We start from the raw sequence: 20,694 nt of genomic DNA, 5'->3' as shown, positions 1-20,694 counted from the left end.
CAAAATACCAAGGGTCTCATCTTAACTTTAAGTGCAACACTGCATACCTTCAGCTTGACATGCAAGTGAAAGATAAAACTGCTGAAGAGTGCTAGAACTCTCCCAAATCAAAAAGACTTTGTTCTCTACCTTCACATGCATTAGAAAGGGTATCATCCAGCATCTGAAACTGCATTTGGTACTGTGCCAAAGAAGCATTTGCAGATTCAAGCTGCACTCTTAAATCCCATAATTCTTTGCCTCGATCATTCTCATATTTGTGAACGTTCACAATCAGATCCTGGAAATTCGGACAAATTATTACAGTAACGTGTGATAATTCTTATTCATGCATAGCTAATTCTCACACCCAAAAAGAAAAGGAAATGTGAAAAAGTGTTAGGATGACTTAGTTAAGTCCAGAACAGTCAGTTTAATAAAATCAATCCAAAATGGCACGATCTCAGACATACAGAAAAGCGTTGGATTTGCTCACATGTTAGAAAAATTGCAGCCAGTAAATATACCTAGTTACATAGATTTTTAAATTCTCCTAACTTAACTCTCAATATTTCCCAAAAATTATTTATTTATACAACAAAACCATCAAAAATTATTATAGTAGGATAAGAAATTATGCCAGAAATATCTAAAAGCCAACCCACATTAACTTTGTTCAGGACTTCTAAATTGAGAAAAATCCAACAACCTTAATTCCTTTCATAAGTGAAGCAAAGGTTATCCAAAGATCACAAAGTCAACATAAGATTTAAAAAACAAGTACTAGGTGCCAGCTGGTAAATTTTTGCAACAAAAACTGGCTAATAATAATGCTGGCAAGAGCAGAAAAGTCATTGTATGTCTTCCTAGTGGGTTATGATCAAATTGCGATCACAAGAGCACACACAAGCTCCATGCATGGCGTTACACAATCCTTTGACTTCTGCACGTCTTCCATTCCTCAATCCTTAGCCCTGAATTAAATATCTCTCAATAAACAATTGTTGTTGATGATGGTGAACCAATAGATAGCTGTGCAGGCTCCAAAAGTGCCCACAGGCTGTGTACAATGCAGAAATGCAACAAGAAATTATGGACATCAATTTGTGCAATAACATGGCCATGTGGAAACCTGTCAAAAGCCGCACAGCTTGACACAGTCCAAGCAGCAAGCCTAAAGGTTGCACAATCTGCCCACACAATCACAGAGAAGAAGGTTGAAGCAGCAGTACAGGATAAGAGAATAATCAAAGGAAGAGAAAAAAGCTAGCCAATGTTGATAAAAAACCACAGTAATAAATGCACGATGGCTGTAATTGAGCCATAAAGTCGGTAATAAACACACTTCAACCTATGACAGTGGCATGAAACTTCTGTTCTTCTTTGGCTTCTAGAAAGGAGGAAACTAAGGCACTATTGAATTATCATGGCTTTTGGCACATCTGCAAAGTATGATCATGTAACAAAAACCATTTAACAGAGACTGGAAAGATTGGCAGAAAGATAGCATGAATAGTGACACAATTCAATTTCTCAAGAAAAGAAAATTCTATTAATAACTGGGAAAAAAATCCGTCAAGGCGAAAAAAACAAAGTACAACAAAATCTGTAAAGAGTAACAAAGTATATCACAAATACAATGGTTGTGAGAACAACTAATCCAGTGAGGTAAAATGCAAGACCATCTCAGGGGCAGTGTGGAAAAAAGTGCCTGTGCCCCAGGTCCACAAGAAGGCCTCTCTTATCTTCCTCATCCCCACACAGCTGCCTTGGATTCCATCTCCCATGGAATGTGAATGATCTCTATCCAAACCGTCAATAGAGTCTCCATCGTGGATATATCTTGAAGGCCTATAGCATGACTGCACCTCGTGGTCCAAATGTACCAAGCTATGATACTGACAATCGGCTTCCATTTGTCAGTGTCCCTAGGTCCACTCTACGTACGAGTACTCTCAATTGAGGATTCTCCTCAGCTCCCATTTGAGAAAGTGTCCCCGAGTCCACTCTATCTGCAAGTACTCTCAATTGAGGATCCTGCTCATATGCCATCCAAAATGCTCCCCTGAACATCCTCATAGCCACATGCTGGGCCTCTATCTGTGACCCAAGCTACAGCACCCTAGGTCACCATCATGCTCTCTACCATGCCATGTAATCTCGTGTGAAGGCTCCCCTACATACCTCCTAAGCTTTGGGGTAGTCCCACAGGCAATGTCTCTATGTCGCCTCTGGCTCACTACATCTCACACATACCACTAGGTCCTTGCCATATCCCAGCCAAGTGCCAACCACTCAAGTTCCTACAAACTACAGGCCATATAAGAGAGATAACTAGAAAGATAGTCATCTGGATGCACACTCCGAAAAGTTGGAGAAGGCTTATAGTCCATGTATGTCACAAATCTATAGAAACAGAATTTGTATCCTTTTTCATTAATTTGTCTATATAATGATTTATTAAATTTGTTTCCTTTGCACTAATTAGATATAAAGAAAAGTGCATTGAAGCTGGCCGCTGATGAGTGGTCACAGGTTATGGTGGACCCACGCGGTGGGTTAGAGAAAAGATAGTTCATACTTCCACCTATATGGCCCGATTGGGCACCTGTGACCAGAACTCACACATATCAAGGTTAGAATCGCACACAAAAAGGATTGATGCCTTGAAGTGTGGGCTAGATCCGCCAGAACAGACAGTTACAATCAACAAGATGGCATGATCATGAAATGCTTGTACAATGTGCAAGTGTGGGCTAAAAGCTTGAAATGCACATTTCTTTGCATAGGAAAGTCACATGAAGATTCTGATACCGTTTTTGCGATGTACATGGAAAAAGCTTTCATATGACACCCATATTGGGGGGTCCCTAAATTTTAGGAGGTGCCTAAATTTTAGGAGCCTCGAATTAGCCTAAAAATGCTAGTCCTAAAAAATAGGGATGTCATTCTAAAAATAGTAAATTCTGTACTCTGACTATGCTCACTAAATTTGGTTGTTTCTATTCTTGACAGTATTCAGCCCAAAAAGGAAGGCCATAGAGAAGAGACAAGTGTCAAGACACTTGTCACACAAGTTTCCAAGAGTCCCACCACTTGTCACATCTCATGACATGTGGCTGGACACCTGTCTTGTGCTACTCCACTTTCCCCTTTTGTACTAGCTCTTCCCTCTCCTATAAATAAGAGCTCGTTTTTCTTCATTCAGCATCATTTTTCTTTGCTGTAAACTCATGTACAACACCCACAGATAGCCAGAAACTGGCCCCATCCATCCCCATCATCATCCCCCACTTCTCCATTGTCAAATTCCTCCATATTCCCTCTTCTATCACTGTTGTTTTACAGGAAAGCAAGCCTGTAAATTCATTACAGCACCTCCTTCTCGAGCTCTTTCTTCCATTTTAGCAACAAGAAGCAAGCCCTATCCATGTTTAGCTGATCAATGATGGAGAAAGGCTGATTTCCCCTCTTTCTTCTTTCATACTGTAAAGAAATCAGTTCTTATCATTGCATAATAGATAATGCATGTGTGTTTGTACATCTTTGCATGATCTTGCGAGAGTGAGAATTACTTCTCCTCACTCTCAGGTTGAATGTAACTGAGCTCTTCCCTAAGGGACTTGGATTGAGCAGAAATACATTCCTTCGGGGGGGGTTGCCCATATTCAACCCTCAATATTGTCTCCATTACTTTTACATTTTCATGGTTGTAATTTTGTGAGTAATTTTCATTTTCAGCTTTAAGTGTTTATTCTCTTTTATATTAAATCTCGAAAACAAGCGAATATCATAATTGTTAAGCATACTATGTTGTTCGGGGCGTTTACAATGTACCCTTGAATGGAAAAAAACTCCCTGCCTATCACGTCGCCCAAGCTACCCTCACCCCTGATCGATCGTCGCACCACCCCCCGTCGGATTCATCGCGTATGCCCTACCGTTCCCTCCCCGTCGCCATCCCCAGCGCCCACCGTCGCCCTCTACCCCATCTCCATCACTCGATCCTGTCGCCTCCTGCCTGCAGGCCATCGTCCATCACCTTTCATCACTCCCTACCTGCGCCCCTGCCTGTCCGTCGCCCCTCCCCCCCCCCCCCCCCCGGTCCCCTCGGGCCTAGCACCTGCCTATCTGTTCCCCCCGCGTGTGGCCTACCACACCCGCCCTACCCGTCGCTTGCCCCACCAAAATCCCCCCCCCCGGCGTTGTCCCCACCCCCTCTACCCTACAGCCCACGTCCCCGTCCGGCAGACCCACCACCCGTCCTTCCCCCCACCCCCTAGTTGCTCCCTTCCTCTGAAGCAACTTTTCCCCCACCGACAGCAAAGCACCGTGATACGTAGGTCCTCAACAGGGACGCACAATGGAAACCTGTGATCAACCCCGGCGCATTCTGCGAGTGCCCCCCAGTCAAACACCTTGCGCATCATCCTCTGTAAGGAACAGCCCTTAGCCATCCGTGCCATAGAGATGGAGTTGAAAGAAACAACGATCTTTGGTCAAGTCATTGGACACTCCCCATCGAGGGCCCAGCTGCGGGATTGGCTCCACTTCACGCTGCACATTAGCATAGCGGAGATCGCAGAGGCAGTACTCATGGGCCAAGGGATCTTCATGGTTTGACTCACCTCTGCAGATGCAGCTCGTGAGTTAGTGGAGAGCTCGTTTCCTTGGTATAGCGGCTTCACAATGGAGACATTTACGCTCCATAACGAATTTCTCAGACATCCAATCACCTTACTTTTCCCCGAACTGGTGGTAGAGTACCACCAGTTAGTGGAGGGCTTTGGACGGCCCTTCGGCACAATTCTTCTTGCCTCCTTTGCAGATGCAGTGATAGTTGTAGGAGTCCCAAAGGTACAAGTGGCCGTGAAAGACACAAAGAGTATACCAAAGTTCCTGGAGATTGAGGCAAGAGGTTACTCCTTTAGGCAACAGGTCATTGTGATTGGGCAACTAAGGCAATGTCTGCGCTACCACGACTTTGGGCTTCAAGCAGCAGATTGCACGTGCTTCGGAGCCAAGGCCGCTCCGTCGATAGGCCCGCGGATGCTAACGGCTTCACATGGGTCTAGAGACGACAGAGAGGGAGACGGAGGGGGGGGCCTGTTGAGCTAAAATATGCATTACTTACTTATTAGTCTCTTAAACAGCCCCAAAACACACAAAATGCTCTTTTAGAGTAAAACCCTAAAATGGGGAGCGGTTCAAGAGAGTTCAGTGGAAACCCTAAAGCGGGGAGCGGTTCGAGAGAGTTTAGTGGAAACCCTAATTTTTGGGGCGCCCTTCCACATCTATAAAGAGACAAGCTATCCCCATTCAGCGATCATCCTTGTTTGCAGGTTACACCAACCCACACACCCTCTGGTGCTGTTGGGTGCCCAGTTTCCAGCTTGCAGCCCGCCTCCATCTCCTGTCCAGTCATCATCGACTGCAGCCATGTTATCTTCAACCTGTCCATTGCTGTAGGTGATAGCTCTCAGCTGTTGAAGACTGCTCCAGACTGTCCCAGACTGCTGTTCAGCCTGTTGTCCATCATCGCCAGGGTCAGCCAGCCTGCGTTTTCAGCATTGCAAGCCCTAACACTCTTAGATACTGTTTCAGCCTACTGTTTGCAGTAGATTGTGGACATTTTCCAGCCTCCGATCGGTGGTACACTGTTGCGTTTACCAATTTCAAGCCTCCAGACTCCTGTGTTTTGGTGACCAGCCTGCTGCCATTCACTATTCAGCACTCCTACAGTCTGACTAGTGTTCACAGACTTGGGATCCGTCTTCGGTGAACGTCACACTCCAACATTGCTCTGCCCTTGAGCACACTGTACACTCTTACATTCATTTACAGCATTCATTCACTTCAGAGTTGTGTTCTCTCTCTCCCTTCTTCTATTTGTGTTTGAGTTTTTGAGTTTGAGTTTTGAGTTTTGCATTTAGGGTTTCAGTTTTGAGTTTTGTGTTTAGGGTTTGAGTTTTTCCCTCTATGTCTGTGTCTGTCTCTTTGTGTTTTTGTCGTGGTCGTACACTCTGTTTGTCCTCAATGCAAACCCTAGAAGTTTCCTTCACATGGTATCAGAGTCAGTGCTCTTGTAAAGAGTATCTTGCGGATATTGTGGAGAGCTAGTCTTTGTGCAAGGCACACAATACGACTCGTAACCGAATTACAATGTCCCAAACACCTTCTTCTCCAGTTCCTATGATGTCTTATCAGGCTTCTCCATCATTGGAGGCCCTGAGACGGCATTATGGACTTGGTGAGGAGGAAAACACTCCACCTTCACCAAATTTCACTAACATGACAGAGGAGGACTTTGAGGAGTACTATCGCAACAAGTATGGTGATGTTTACACCCCTCCTACCAGTTTTGCTACCACATCCGGACCCGTTGGTAAGGCTGGCCACCTCTCCGCGATTATGGAGGACATACGGCATTCGGAATGTCTGGCAATCCATCTTCATCATCTCAGCCAGGTCCAATGTCAGGTTTGTACAATTCTTTTGTTTTGCATGAATCAAAACCTTCGCATGTTTCTTCTTTTGAGGTACAGGATCCGGATGGCTTTGCGTATGTGAACTTCAATAGAGGGGGCTCATGAAGCAGATGAAATTCAGATACATCTACAGTTTCTGTTTCATTTGAGCATATCACACACACACTTCTCACTTCCCTCCCATCCCACCCTCTTCTATATCACACCTCTCATCCTTACAAAACCTTGGATTACACTCCACATCTGCATCACACACCCTAGGGGTTGGATCTTCCATCTTCAGCACCTTTTCCTTCTCCACCCCATTCTCTACCTCTTTGCGGTTAGAGGAATGCCACCCTTTAACACAGCGCCTCTCACCTTTTAGCACATGAGCACACCCATAACTCCTAGGATGACTGTGATGGGCATCCCCCTCACTATCCCCAGCTTCACATCTTCCATGACCACTCATATGCAGGGGTTTCCATCCTCAGCTTATGGTGCATCTTCACACTCTCCTTGGGTTACACCTACGTAGGGATTCCCATCTTCTGCTCACCGTGTTCCCGTCCCACCTCCTTGGGTTCCTCATGTGGCTACCATACCCATGCCTAGTCAACCCATCCCTATCTATGGATCCACCTTGCACACTACACGCATGCCTGGTGGGCACTCTGGGGCCCATTCCCAAGTGTACTCCACTCCCCCATCCTACCCACACTACACTTTTTCACACTATCCATCTCCAAGCACTACCACTCTTGTTGCAACGGCCAAGAATTCTTCACGGATAAGACACATTTTAACCAGTCAAATTTCACTACTTGGTCTAATTTCATGCAACAAGTGCTTCAAGTCTTAGGGTCTTTGGGACCTCGTCATTGGTCTAGAGCCTATGCCGGACCCTCGACTAGGTCACCCTGATTACATCCGTCAATGGAGAGCTTGGAATTCCACAGCCAATGTTGAGGTGATGTAGGGATTGCTTCCTGAGTTTCATCTCAACTGCAGCACTTTCCGCTTGCATCAAAGCGTTGGAGTCATCTTCTCGACTGTTATGCGGCTCGTGATCGTACTCGGCACATCAATCTTGACTTTGAGCTTCAAGAGTTCTCTATTAAGGAAGGGGATGATCTAAAAGTCAAGATGGCTGAATATAGGCGGTTACTTGCCGAGTTCGCCACTACTGGCTCTCCAAAGTCAGATGACGATCAGGTTACATTCTTCTTGAATAAGTTGTCTGACAAGTACTTCAATTTCATTCAACACATCATCTCCCAGCCTAGATTGCCAACCTTCTACGAATTTGACTGCCAGTTCTTGCGTTACGCGAGGCTGTATGATCAAGTCCACGAAAAATCCTCATCACAGCCTTATTCAGAACCGAGGGGGTTGGTTGCCTCTTCTTTGAGAGGGACAACCACTAGTGGCAAGAACTCGCTAGATGCAAAACGCCCCGAACAACGTAGTATGCTTAACAATTATGATATTCGCTTGTTTTCGAGATTTAATAAAGGCAAGCCAATCAGAGGGTGACTCCTCTTCCTCAGATGAAACCAAAGAATCTAGACCTATCTGGCAGCAACTCCCTAAGAAAAACCAGTTTTGCACACATTGCCAGAGAGCAGGCCATTTGGGCGAGGAGTGTTGCTCCAAGGCCCAAGGTCTTCCACCTAAAAAGCCTCCGCAGACCGTTATGACTGCACAGTCTAGTGGGGCTACACCCTCCGCTTTTGCTTCATCTGCTCCTTCAGCACCCATTGTTATTGCTGTTGGACATGTGGCTCAAGTACAACCTCAACGGCCCATCTCTTTCAGTACCCCTAAGGGATTGACTGATTGGTCTGCAGGTTCCGATCCCATTGCACTTCATGCATCCATCTCACCTTCCTCTCCACCTCGTCAAGCGTTCCCTTGGCAGAGCCCTGCTACTGGACATACGCGATGGTAGCCACCTTCTTGGTCCTTTCAAATACCCTAGGTCAATCTAGCATTAATTTTTCGCACTCTTAGAGTCGGGCCCATAGGATACATTATCCTTAGTTTTTCCATTCTTTTGTCTTCCGCTGCATTTGCTCACACACATACACATTCATTGCATTTATTTTGCATTAGATTTTCTTTCTGTTCTATTTTTCTTTGGAGCATCTCACCACTAATCTCTGTGTTTGAAGATTCTCGTCTCTTTTGCAAGATTTTGTCTTTCAGTGTAGGGCTAACTTGCAGAATGCTTTGGTCCTCTCTAGGCTAGAGACGTGGGGATGGAAACCATTCCTTTCATGGTTTCATCCTCCTAGGAGTGCTTGCTCTTCTTCCAGCATGGCAGTTTCCCCTCCCGAAGCGGATTGTGCAACATCTCTCTCAATGCTATCATGGCGGTGACTTCTACCTTGCTCTTCTAGCGGGGTGCTTCATCCACTTCATCTTCTTTCATTTCTTATGGTTCTCGTTACCATATGAAGACCGACATCAGGCTCCTCTTCCTTCTTTGGCATCTACATCTAGGTTGAGAGGGGATTCCTACCCTTCTTGGTATTCTACACGCTTCAGCACTTTGTCTTTGACATCATCTTTTTCCCACTGTTGTACGTTACTCTTTGCATTGCATGATTACATCATCCTTGTACTAGGGCACTTGGGCTTGGTAGGCCACTGGGTAACCTATGTGCACCCTTTGTCCAATACCCTGTCCTCTCTAGGGTGACTACTTGGATTCCCTTGGTAAGATAACCATCGCCTCTGTAGTCTTGGTAGGCCACTGGGCAGCCGACGTGCACTCTTTGTCTGATGCCTTGGAGGCCTTGGGATGGGAGGCCTTGGGGTACATAAACATCACAATGGCTGGCCTAACCTTTCAGCTCAGTTTTGGGTCTAAGAAGGAATGTTGAGCTAAAATATGCATTACTTGCTAATTAGCCTCTTAAATAGCCCCAAAACACACTAAAAATGCTCTTTTAGAGTAAAACCTAAAACGGGGAGCGGTTCGAGAGAGTTCAGTGGAGACCCTAAAACGGGGAGTGGTTCAAGAGAGTTTAGTGGAAACCCTAGTTTTTGGGGCGCCCTTCCACATCTATAAATAGACAGGCTGCCACCATTCAGCGATCATCCTTGTTTGCAGGTTACACCAGCCCACACACCCTCTGCTGCTATTGGCGCCCAGTTTCCAGCCTACAGCCCGCCTCCATCTACTATCCAGCCATCCTCGACTGGAGCCACATTATCTTCAACTTGTCCATCGCTATAGTAGGCGATAGCTCTCAATTGCTGGCGATTGCTCCAGACTGTCCCATACTGGTGTTCAGCCTGCTATCAATCATCGCCAGGGTCAGCTAGCCTATGTTTTCAGCATTGCAGGCCCTGACACTCTCAGACACTGTTTCAACCTGCTGTTTACAGCAGACTGTGTAAAGTTTCCAGCCTCCGATTGGTGGTACATTGCTGCCTTTACCAATTTCCAGCCTCCAGACTGCTACGTTTTGGTGACCAGCCTATTATCATTCACTATTCAGCACTCCTACACTCCGACTGGTAGTCACAGACTTGGGATCCATCTTTGGTGGACGTTACACTCCGACATTGCTCTACCCTTGAGCACACTGTACACTCTTACATTCATTTACAGCATTCATTCACTTCAAAGTTGTGTTCTCTCTCTCCCTTCTTCTGTTTGTGTTTGAGTTTTGAGTTTTGCGTTTAGGGTTTGAGTTTTTCCCTCTGTGTCTGTGTCTGTCTCTTTGTGTTTTTGTCATGGTTGTACACTCTATGTGTCCTTAGTGCAAACCCTAGCAGTTTCCTTCACAAGGCCGCAGCCAGCAGCTCCTCAAACACACCCTCACAGCAAGAAGCAGGAGGGCGAGGGATGCCCCTCCGGCAGAGCACTCTGCAACCCCCCCTACCTGCCACCCGGCAGGACCACAGTCCCCCACATCCACCACCCATGCCACAGACTACCTCACCTAAGATCCCAAAGCCCCCACACCCACCCCTCCCCCCACCTCCCATGGATCCCCCACTAACCCTTGCCCACAACCCCCCCTTCCACGGCCACTAGCCCCCCCCTACACCTGCCACGTATCTCCAACCACCCCACCATCCCTTGATCTTCTTCCCCCGCATCACCTCCCCTACCAAGCACCCCTCCTGATCTGCACTCTTTACAAGTGATCCCTCCCAGACCCACCCCCTCTCCTCCCACAGGAGGTGATGAGCCACACATACCAACATCCTCCTCACACCAGCAGTCTTGCCCTCCCCACACAGCCGCCAGCTCATCTGCCCTTGTCGCCCATTACACTTTCCTGAGACAGGAGCAGTTTTTACCACAGGAGTTCTTCCGTAGTGGCCTGTGGTCCTACCTGAGAGTTGGGGAGCACGTAGAGTTCCCACTACCTCTGGAGGTGGGGATCTTCCTGGTACGTAAGTCAAGGAGGGGCAAGATCCATCTACTAGCACCATCGGATGGACCAAACTACGCCTTCTTCCTTCAGTCCTCTCACTCAGGGGATTGGACGACAACATAGATAGAGGAGGAGGTGAAGAGTCAGATGGCAGATCACATCTCCCAGTGGATGGGAGAAGGACTAGCACTATTTGCACAACAATGGCCAGGTTGCATGATGGACATTAATTAGTGGGCTTGCCCTAAGGTCCCACACTTGTGCATTATCTTTTGAGCCCCTCCAGAGTGGAGAGCTCCGATGGATGTGATCGAGTGGCCCCTGGCAAAGGCGGCCCATTTCTATTAGTCTACAGAGTCACGACTCTCAGTATGGTTGATAGATGCATTCGTAGTACCACCTAGAGCATCTATCACACCCACCATGGGGGATTGGAGTTCGCCATCTAGGACTGTGGCAAAGCGTACTTGCATGCCCCATAGTTCTTCCTCCTCATCAGCAGCCTCCACACCGAACAAATGCCTATTTGGTCACTCACAAGTTTCTTCATAAGCTTACACCTTGCATCCTCAAATGTGAATAGTCTCCACTATAGTGGGGCACGTGGTTCCGAGAAGTTGATTGTTCAGTAGGAGTTGGAGCCGGCCCTTGCAAGACAAATAGACATCCTACTTCTGTAGGAGCACAAGCTCACCCTGCCCAGGCCCATCAGGTAGGAAGGTTCTCCTAGACAGTTCACACACCTATTGGGAGTATGCCATTCGTGCCCATGGCAGGAGTGGAGGTGTATGCATCTCTATTGGCTCGAGCCTTACCACCTGCATACGGGATCATGGGGCGATTGTGATAGGGAGGGTTGCATGGGTTAGGTTGAATATTGGGGACTCGTGCTTCAGACTTCTCAATGTCTATGCCCCTATTGAGGTCAGGGCATGCAGCAGGTTCTGGGTGGAGATTGCAGCAGGACTCCCAAAGGTGGACTCCTGGATTGTTGGAGGAGACTTCAACAACCTAGAGGCCTTAGAGGACCAGTAGGGTAGAGGCAAAAACTGTCAGGGCATGGCTAGGGAGGAGCAGGAGGCATGGGAGGTCTTTCTACTAGCAGTAGGAGCTTGTGATGCTTGGAGAGATCCAACTTTCCACTGGAGGGAAAGGTCGTTGGACTTCTCGTGGGGATACAAGCGGCTAGGCGGAGTCTTGCTGGAGCGGTTGGACAGGTTCTATGTGGGAAAGTGGGGATGCTCTCGCGGAGGCCAAATAGGGCAGTTGGCTGGCACCACTCTGTTTGATCACTACCCAGTCCTCCTAACACTTGATCCCCTAGCATCTTCCCTAGGTATAGGATCCTGTCGGATCCTTGACTCGATCTACAGAAGAGAGGAGGTGAAGAGACAAATTGAGTAGATTTGGACTAGGGAGTGAAGCAAGAGGGACCGGATCACAAAGATTGCAGAGGTCCTAGCTGAGTCGAGTAGTATCAGCCAAGAGGCAGCCCTACAGGCCAGGCAACAGTGCTAGGAGGAGGAGAGAGCACTCTAGTGGGACCTAGCAGCAACGTAGAGATCATTACAGGAGACACCAGGGGATCCCATCCTCCACGCACAGGAGGTGCGTGCAGAAGCAGCCATCGCCATCCTAGAGGACAGGAGCTCGAAGTTCTCATTCCACACCTCAACAGCCTTCTAGGCGCCGAAGGGGAACACGATGTGTAGGGAGTTCTTTCAAGCACACCAGCCCCGCATCTCAGAAGAGCAAATACGAAGCCTTCGGGATCAATATGGGAGGGTTGGCTCTAGCCCACAAGAGGTGATGGAGATTGCCACGCACTACTACAGACACCTTTTCCAGCAAGAGATAGCCTCAATCAGAGGACAGCATTGCAAACAGTAAGTTTGGGATCACATCTCATCCCTCATCATAGAGGAGATGGGACACTCCCTCGTAGCCCCCTTCACAGAGAAGGAATTAGAGGAGGCTTTCCACACACAGGACGGGCAGAAATGCCCGGGATGGCCTCTCTAAGGCCTTCTTCACCACATTCTGGGAGGTAGTGAAAGGCCCCTTACTATTGGCTTTCCAGGAGATTTTCAATTCAGGTTGGATCCCAAGGAGTTTATCGGCAAGTCTTATCAGTCTCCTCCCCAAAGAGACCCGTTGGAGCTATCCCAATGGAGACAGATCGCCCTATTGCCAGTTGCCTATAAGGCACTGGCAAAGATGATTGGTAGGCGACTCCGCCCCATGCTTCGAGACATCATTCATGACACACAGATAGGCTTTGTCCAAGATAGAAGCATCCAGACAATGTCTTTACCTTCTTTGAGGCGGCAGAGTGGGCCCAACACAGTGGTCAAGGATTGGCTTTACTACTCCTGGATTTTGAGAAATGGCCTTCGACTTCTAATGAGAGAGGAGACATAGCTTTTACACTCATAATATGCAAATGCTACAACACTTTACACAGAGGACGATGAGTTGATGCTGGAGAGAGTGAGACTAGCTCTCCAGGTTTTCTGTAGTACAGTAGGAGCAAAAATCAACTGGTGGAAGTCAGTTGGTTTTCTTTACAGACCAGGACTCTAGTACGGAGTGGAGCATCCACTTGGGATTTAGATGGATGTGCAGAGGGCAAAGACCATCCGCTACCTAGGGTTCCAAGTGGGACTAGACATCACCCCCGCCTAGCAGTTTCTCCCAGTCCTTACCTCTATTCCGAGATAGCTGACCTATTGGAGTACTACTCGCCTCTCCCTAGCGGGCCGAGCCTTGATGGTCAACCAAGTCCTCCTAGTGACGGCTTGGTACATCGCCTCATGTTGGTGCTTCTCCTCGTCTTGTGTTGCTCAGCTTCGCCGCCTAGTGTAGAATTTCCTATGGGCCGGGTCGAATGATTTCAGGGGCTCTCAGGACTAGGCGGCGTGGGCAACCATCATCCGGAATCGGTTAGAGGGAGGGCTTGGGATCATTGACCCAGAGTATCAGAGTATGGCCCTTTTGGGAAAGCTTGTAGTCTGCGGTCTCACACTAGGAGGGCAGACTTGGAAGGTCCTACTGCAGGAGGGTCTCTAGGAGTCCAGACCAAGGCTTGGCGGGGATTGGAGACTGTCCTTGAGATGGATCTTCACAACGGCCCAAATCAGGCCCCCCAAATCCCCCTTTCTATGTAGCTTCCTTCGTGTGTGGCAAGGCCTCGGGAAGGCCCTAAATCAGAGCCCCCCAGGTTGCCAAGAGGAGACAGATCCTCAGCCAGTGATCTAGAACCCCCAAGTCAGAGATGAGGAGGGGATACAAATCAGCGAGTGCCCCCACATCCACTGGGCTGATTGGGAGGCCAGCTAGGCTCACACCATCAAGACCTGGCGGGAGGTGTACAAGTTGGTGGACGAGGAGGTGTTGCAACGGCAATCAGGTTGTCAGAGAGGAGTTGAGTGGACGAGAAGGGATATTGACGCAGCAATACCTCACGAGTCGCTTGGCCCCTCGGTACGAGAGCCAGTAGAGCTCTGGGAGATATGGGCCGCTAATTTTTCACCGACAGGTACCCCCCTACAAGTGGTAGGTAGAGTGGGCGGCGCCCCGCATGGGACATTCTTCAGCGTCTAGAAGGAGGGGCGTCTAGCCCTTGACACAGGCACCAGGATGAGGGAATATCTATCCTTTCGTAGAGGAGGATTCGGGTGGTGGGCCTTCAGGGAAAGACATGGCGACTAGACCCCTATGTTTTGTGGGAGGAGCTCCAGGAGCAGTGCCTCTGGATTTGGGAGAGTAGACCACTTGATGAGCTAGAGTGGGATCCAGGAGAGTGGCTATGGCCGGCCACTGCACTTGCCAAGAAGCCACCGAGGTTCCTGGAGTACACAGCCAGGATTGGCAAACACGTGCTGATGAAGGAGGACATGGACTAGGTGCTGTCGCGTAGCAGTGACTGGGCAGAGCACAACATCACTAATGCTTTCCGACGGACTTTCTAGCGCTACCTATGGAGCAGCTGGAGGCCAAGGAGGGTATCCTATTTCGTATGGCTGGTGGCACATGGAGGCCTAGCGAAAGGGAGTTGGTTAGCCTAAATGCAAAAGGATGGAGAATGTAAACGCTGCACACAGTAGCTTCTAGAAACTCCAAATCACTGCCTCCGGTCGTGTTAGGCAGCGCAACTAGTGTGGAGAAAAGCATGCCACATCCTCCGCCGCATAGCACCCAACCTTGGATGTATCTCATGGGGAGCTTTCTGTTGGCAAGCAGTCAGCCAACGCCGTCACCTTCTATATGAGGCTGGGATGCAGGACACGATCTATTGAGGCTAGGTCATGAGTAGTCACCCGCTTGGAGGCTCTACCCATCCCCTAGGTACTGGAACCCACAGCAGACTGCTCTGAGGTAAGGGAGATTGTAGGGAGTCTTTGTGGAAGGCACGGTGTAAAGAGGTTTTTAGAGGAGAGAGACTTTGTCACAACTCTATAGAAACAGAATTTGTATCATTTTTCATTGATTTGTCTATATAATGATTTATTAAATTTATTTCCTTTGCACTAATTAGATATAAAGAAAAGTGCATTGGAGCTGGCCCCACTGATGAGTGGTCACAGGTTATGGTGGACCCACGCGGTGGGTTAGAGAAAAGATAGTTCACACTTCCACCTATATGACCCGATTGGGCGCCTGTGACTAGAACTCACCCATATCAGGGTTAGACTCGCACACAGAAAGGATTGATGCCTTGAAGTGTGGGCTAGATCCACCAGAACAGACAGTTACAATCAACAAGATGGCATGATCATGAAATGCTTGTATAATGTGCATGTGTGGGCTGAAAGCTTGAAATGCACATTTCTTTGCATAGGAAAGTCACATGAAGATTCGGATACCATTTTTGCGATGTACACGGAAAAAGCTTTCATATGACACACATATTGGGGGGGTCCCTAAATTTTAGGAGATCCCTAAATTTTAGGAGGTTCCTAAATTTTAGAAGCCTCCAATTAGCCTAAAAATGCTAGTCCTAAAAAATAGGGATGTCATTCTAAAAATAGTAAGTTCTATACTCTAACTGTCCTTACTAAATTTGGTTGTTTCTATTCTTGACAGTATTCAACCCAAAAAGGAAGGCCATAGAGAAGACACAAGTGTCAAGACACTTGTCACACAAGTTTCCAAGTGTCCCACCACTTATCACATCTCATGACATGTGGTTGGACACTTGTCGTGTGCTACTCCACTTTCCCCTTTTGTACTAGCTCTTCCCTCTCCTATAAATAAGAGCTCGTTTTTCTTCATTCAACATCATTTTTCCTTGTAGTAAACTCATGTACAGCACCCACAGATAGCCAGAAACTGGCCCCATCCATCCCCATCATCATCCCCCACTTCTCCATTATCAAATTCCTCCATATTCCCTCTTCTATCACTCCTGTTTTACAGGACAGCAAGCCTATAAATTCATTACAGCACCTCCTTTTCAAGCTCTTTCTTCCATTTTAGCAACAAGAAGCAAGCCCTATCCATGTACTACTGTTCAACGATGGAGAAGGCTCATTTCCCCTTTTTCTTCTCTCATACTGTAAAGAAATCAGTTCTTATCATTGCATAATAGATAATGCATGTGTGTTTGTACATCTTTGCATGATCTTGTGAGGGTGAGAATTACTTATTCTCACTCTCAGGTTGATTGTAACTGAGCTCTTCCCTAAGGGACTTGGGTTGAGCAAAAATACATTCCTTCGGGGAGGGGGGGGGGGGGGGTTGTTGCCCATCTTCAATCCTCAATCTTGTCTCCATTACTTTTACATTTTCATGGCTGTAATTTTGTGAGTAATTTTCATTTTCAGCTTTAAGTGTTCATTCTCTTTTATATTAAATCTCGAAAACAAGCGAATATCATAATTGTTAAGCATACTACGTTGTTCGGGGCGTTTACAGTGGTATCAGAGCTTTGGCTCGGTCCTCACCCCAACACTGGTAGTGCTTACAATTATAAGTTTGTTTGTTTTCAGCCCTTGCATTGAGTGCTTGAGCTTTTTTTTTTTTTTTTCTTAAGAGTCTCAATGGATCAGTCGAGTGCTATCCTTCAAGCCATTCAAAGTCTTAGAGAGGAGAATCAGAAAATTCGTGACCAACTTCTCAAACTAGAAAAAGTTGAGAATCCCAAAGAATTCAAGGAAAGAAGCCCATTTACTTCAAGGAGACAAAGCCATACAAATGAAAGGAGCCGATCAAGAAGTCCAACTACTTCTAAGAGGCAGTCCCATTCTACTTCAAGACAAAGAAAGAGATCGCGTCGAAGCTCATCCTCTTCTTCAAAGTCATCTGGCGCCTACTCTGATGGACCCTCTTCTAGTAACGAAGAGTCACACCCTTCTCGTGGAAGACCTCATCATCGTCAAAGGCGCCAATTTCTTCCTGTTCATTTCAAAAGAGATGTAAAAATGGAATGGGATCGGCTTTGGCAAAGGAAAAATGAGTCACTTGGTGACTATACCAAGAGATTTTGGGAGCTACCTTTGAAGGTCCAACATTTCAAGAAGATCAGCAGTTCGGAAAAGCTTAGGAAGTTTCAAGGAGATTTGCATTTTAAACTTCGTACTGCTCGTAATTATTATCATTGTTCTAGTCTCAGGGAACTCATTGACCATGCTGAGACATGGGAAATGGAGCACAATGGAAACAAATCATTCCAAAAGAATGATAAGAAGAGAGTAGCTGATGATGAGAAGTATTCAGCCCCAAATGAAGGACAAAAACAGTGGCAAAAGCAGCCATCAAATCAAAAGAAGATGAAGCCCTATGCACCTCCTAATGCTCCTCAATTTCGCTCCAATCTATACCCACAAGCAAAGCAACTTTCTGAAGAAGAAAAGCAACGCTTCATGAAAGAAGAGAAGTGCTTTAAATGTGGACAAACAGACCACATAGCGAAGCAATGTCCAAACAAGGGACAAAGCAAGGTTTCTGACAACAAGCCTAAGTCGCCAGTGAAAATCAATGCTATCAGTGATGTAGTTGCAAACACAACTCACACTCCAGAGATGCGCAAATTATTAAAAGCTTGGGGACAGTTGCAAGGTAAGCAAGCACTATTCTTGATAGATCTTGGGGCGAATGAAAATATCATTTCCTTGCAATTAGCTAAAGAGCTTGGATTAAAGAATGAAGAGATGGACACTCCGGCAGAAGTTCGCCAAGCTTTAAATGTTGATGAAGGTGACACAGTGAAGACTGTGATACCCTACATTGGCAAGCTCAAGTTTCAAATTCAAGGCTACAGTGACGAAGATACCTTCTGTATCGGAGACCTTAATGGTTGCGATGTGATTCTTGGCATGCCCTGGAATCATAGAGTAGATTCAACCATCTTCTCTCAGAAAAAGAAGGTAGAACTCACCAACAAAGGCAAGAAGTACGAGATTCAAGCTGGAGTTTCTGGAGACACCATACCTATGGTAAGCCATATGCAACTTGCAAGTCTCTAGAGCAATTAAGGATTGTGTTCAATGTTGTCTGCTTTATGTCACTGATGTAAAAGATAATATGAATGCTGAAAACCAAGAGCGACTTGAGCTCTTGGAAAAGTATAGAGATTGTTTTCCGGAAGATCTTCCTTATCAGCTTCCCCTAGAAAGGCCAAAAGACCATCATATTGATATTATCCCGGGCAGTTCTCCTCCTAATATAGCACCATACCATGTGAGCCATCCTCAACAAGAAGAAATCAGAAAGCAAGTCAAAGACCTACTCAACCGTGGGCTGATTAGGCCAAGTAGCTCACCATTTTGTTCACCGGTTCTTCTTGTTCAAAAGAAAGATGGCACATTCAGGATGTGCATTGATTATCGAGCCCTCAACAAAATCACTGTGAAGAATCGGTTTCCTATTCCCAGAATTGATGACATTTTGGATCGTCTAGGAGGCTCAAAGGTTTTCAGCCGCATTGATCTAAAGAGTGGTTATCATCAAATTAGGGTAATACCACAAGATGTACACAAAACTGCTTTCCGCACTTCATACGGTCTTTATGAATTCTTGGTGGTTCCTTTCGGATTGACCAATGCACCAGCCACCTTTAATCGAATGATGGAGCGCATCTTTAGAGAGCATCGACAATATGTCGGTACTTTCTTTGATGATATTCTTATCTTTAGCAAGAATGAAGAGGAGCATCATCAACACTTGAAAATTGTTCTACAATTACTTCAACAAAATCAACTCTTGGTAAATGGTAAAAAGAGTGAATTTTTCATGCATAAAATAAATTACCTTGGGCATGTCATCTCTTCTGAAGGGATTCAGATGGATCCTGAAAAGATCAGGATAATCCAAGAATGGCCTCATCTTCATGATGTACATGAGGTGCGATCATTTCTTGGCTTATGCTCTTATTACCGCCGCTTCATCAAGCATTTTACACATATGGCTTCTCCACTTCATGACCTTACAAAGAAGAATATCTCTTTCCAATGGAAGGAAAAAGAGAAGGCAGCCTTCACAAGGCTGAAAACAGCTCTTACTTCTGGACCTGTTCTTATCATTCCAGATCTGGTAAAACCATTTGTGGTGGAAGCAGATGCTTGCGGTGATTGTATTGGTGCAGTGCTAAATCAAGAAGGCCATGCCGTAGCCTTTGAAAGCCGCCGTCTAAATGATGTGGAGAAAAGGTATGACATTTATGAAAAGGAGCTCTTAGCAGTGGTTCATGCTTTAAAGATATGGAAACATTATCTTTTAGGCAATGAATTCCTTATTAAAACTGATCATCAAAGCTTGAAGTATTTCAAGACTCAAAAGCATTTGCAAGAGAAACATGCAAGATGGGAAAATTTCTTGTCTATGTTTCATTTTCAAATTATGTACACTCCAGGGACAAAATGTAGTTGCTAATGCACTTTCTAGAGTACCTCGCATTGCAACTATTACAGTGGCTCATCATGAAGATTTTCAAACGATGAAGAATACTTATGATGAAGATACTGATTTTGTAGCAATTTGGTCAAATTTACAGCAAGGAGGTTCTCATTCAGATTATTCTATCAAAGACGGTTACCTTCTCATGAACAATCGCCTTTGTGTCACTCTTCCTGTTCGACAAAAGGTGCTTAAAGAAAGTCATGAACCCCCTTATGCAGGGCATAGAGGGAGGGCAGCCACTCTAAGTGCAATTGAGCGCTACTTTTATTGGCCAACATTACGAAGAGATACACATAACTTCATTGAGGCTTGTCTGGTATGCCAAAAATCCAAATATGATAGGCAGAAGATTCCAGGATTGTTGCAACCTCTTCTAGTACCCAAAGATCCATGGGAATCTATCACAATGGATTTCATCTCAAGTATTCCAAGAACACCTCAAGGTCATGATATGATTTGGGTCATAATTGATAGATTCAGCAAACAATCACATTTTATTCCATGTCATAAAACATTGAAATCCGCACAAGCTTTCATTCAACATATCTTCAGATTACATGGTATGCCTTCTGAGATCATTTCAGATAGAGACTCCAAATTCACAAGTAACTTTTGCCGTGCTTTATTTGAGAATTTGGAAACCACTTTAAAGTTCTCCTCAGCTTTTCATCCTCAAACTGACGGCCAAACAGAGGTGATGAATCTCACTCTTTTGGATATGTTGAAAGCTTATGTTAGTGAACATAAGTCACAATGGGAGAAATATCTTCCATTATTGGAGTTTGCTTACAACAATACAGTGCACTCATCCACAGGGAAAGCTCCAAATGAAATAGTACAGGGTAAAGTGATTCCTCCTCCAATTATTCGGACTAAAGATAAGATTTTTGCTACTGATGAGTTTGCTTCAGATTTAAAAACCGCAATGGATCAAGTTCGAGCCACTATCA

General features: G+C 46.1%; 1 protein-coding gene across 1 annotated transcript in view; it reads right to left on the bottom strand.

Moving 5' to 3' along the window:
* LOC148041857 (uncharacterized) overlaps window positions 1–20,694 on the bottom strand; it is a 184,734-nt gene that overhangs the window by 86,305 nt on the left and 77,735 nt on the right. Inside the window, exon 12 of the mRNA XM_087688807.1 lies at window positions 130–280. Coding sequence (XP_087544933.1) covers window positions 130–280 — 151 coding nt within the window. The remainder of the gene's footprint in view (window positions 1–129; window positions 281–20,694) is intronic.

This window comes from Lygodium microphyllum, chromosome 1 (genome assembly GCF_053477565.2).
Source record: "Lygodium microphyllum isolate KBCC chromosome 1, Lygodium_microphyllum_v1.1.10, whole genome shotgun sequence".
NCBI classification, from domain to species: Eukaryota; Viridiplantae; Streptophyta; class Polypodiopsida; order Schizaeales; family Lygodiaceae; genus Lygodium; species Lygodium microphyllum.
Note: the sequence above shows the minus strand (reverse complement) of the source record. Positions and strands in the feature narration are given on the sequence as shown.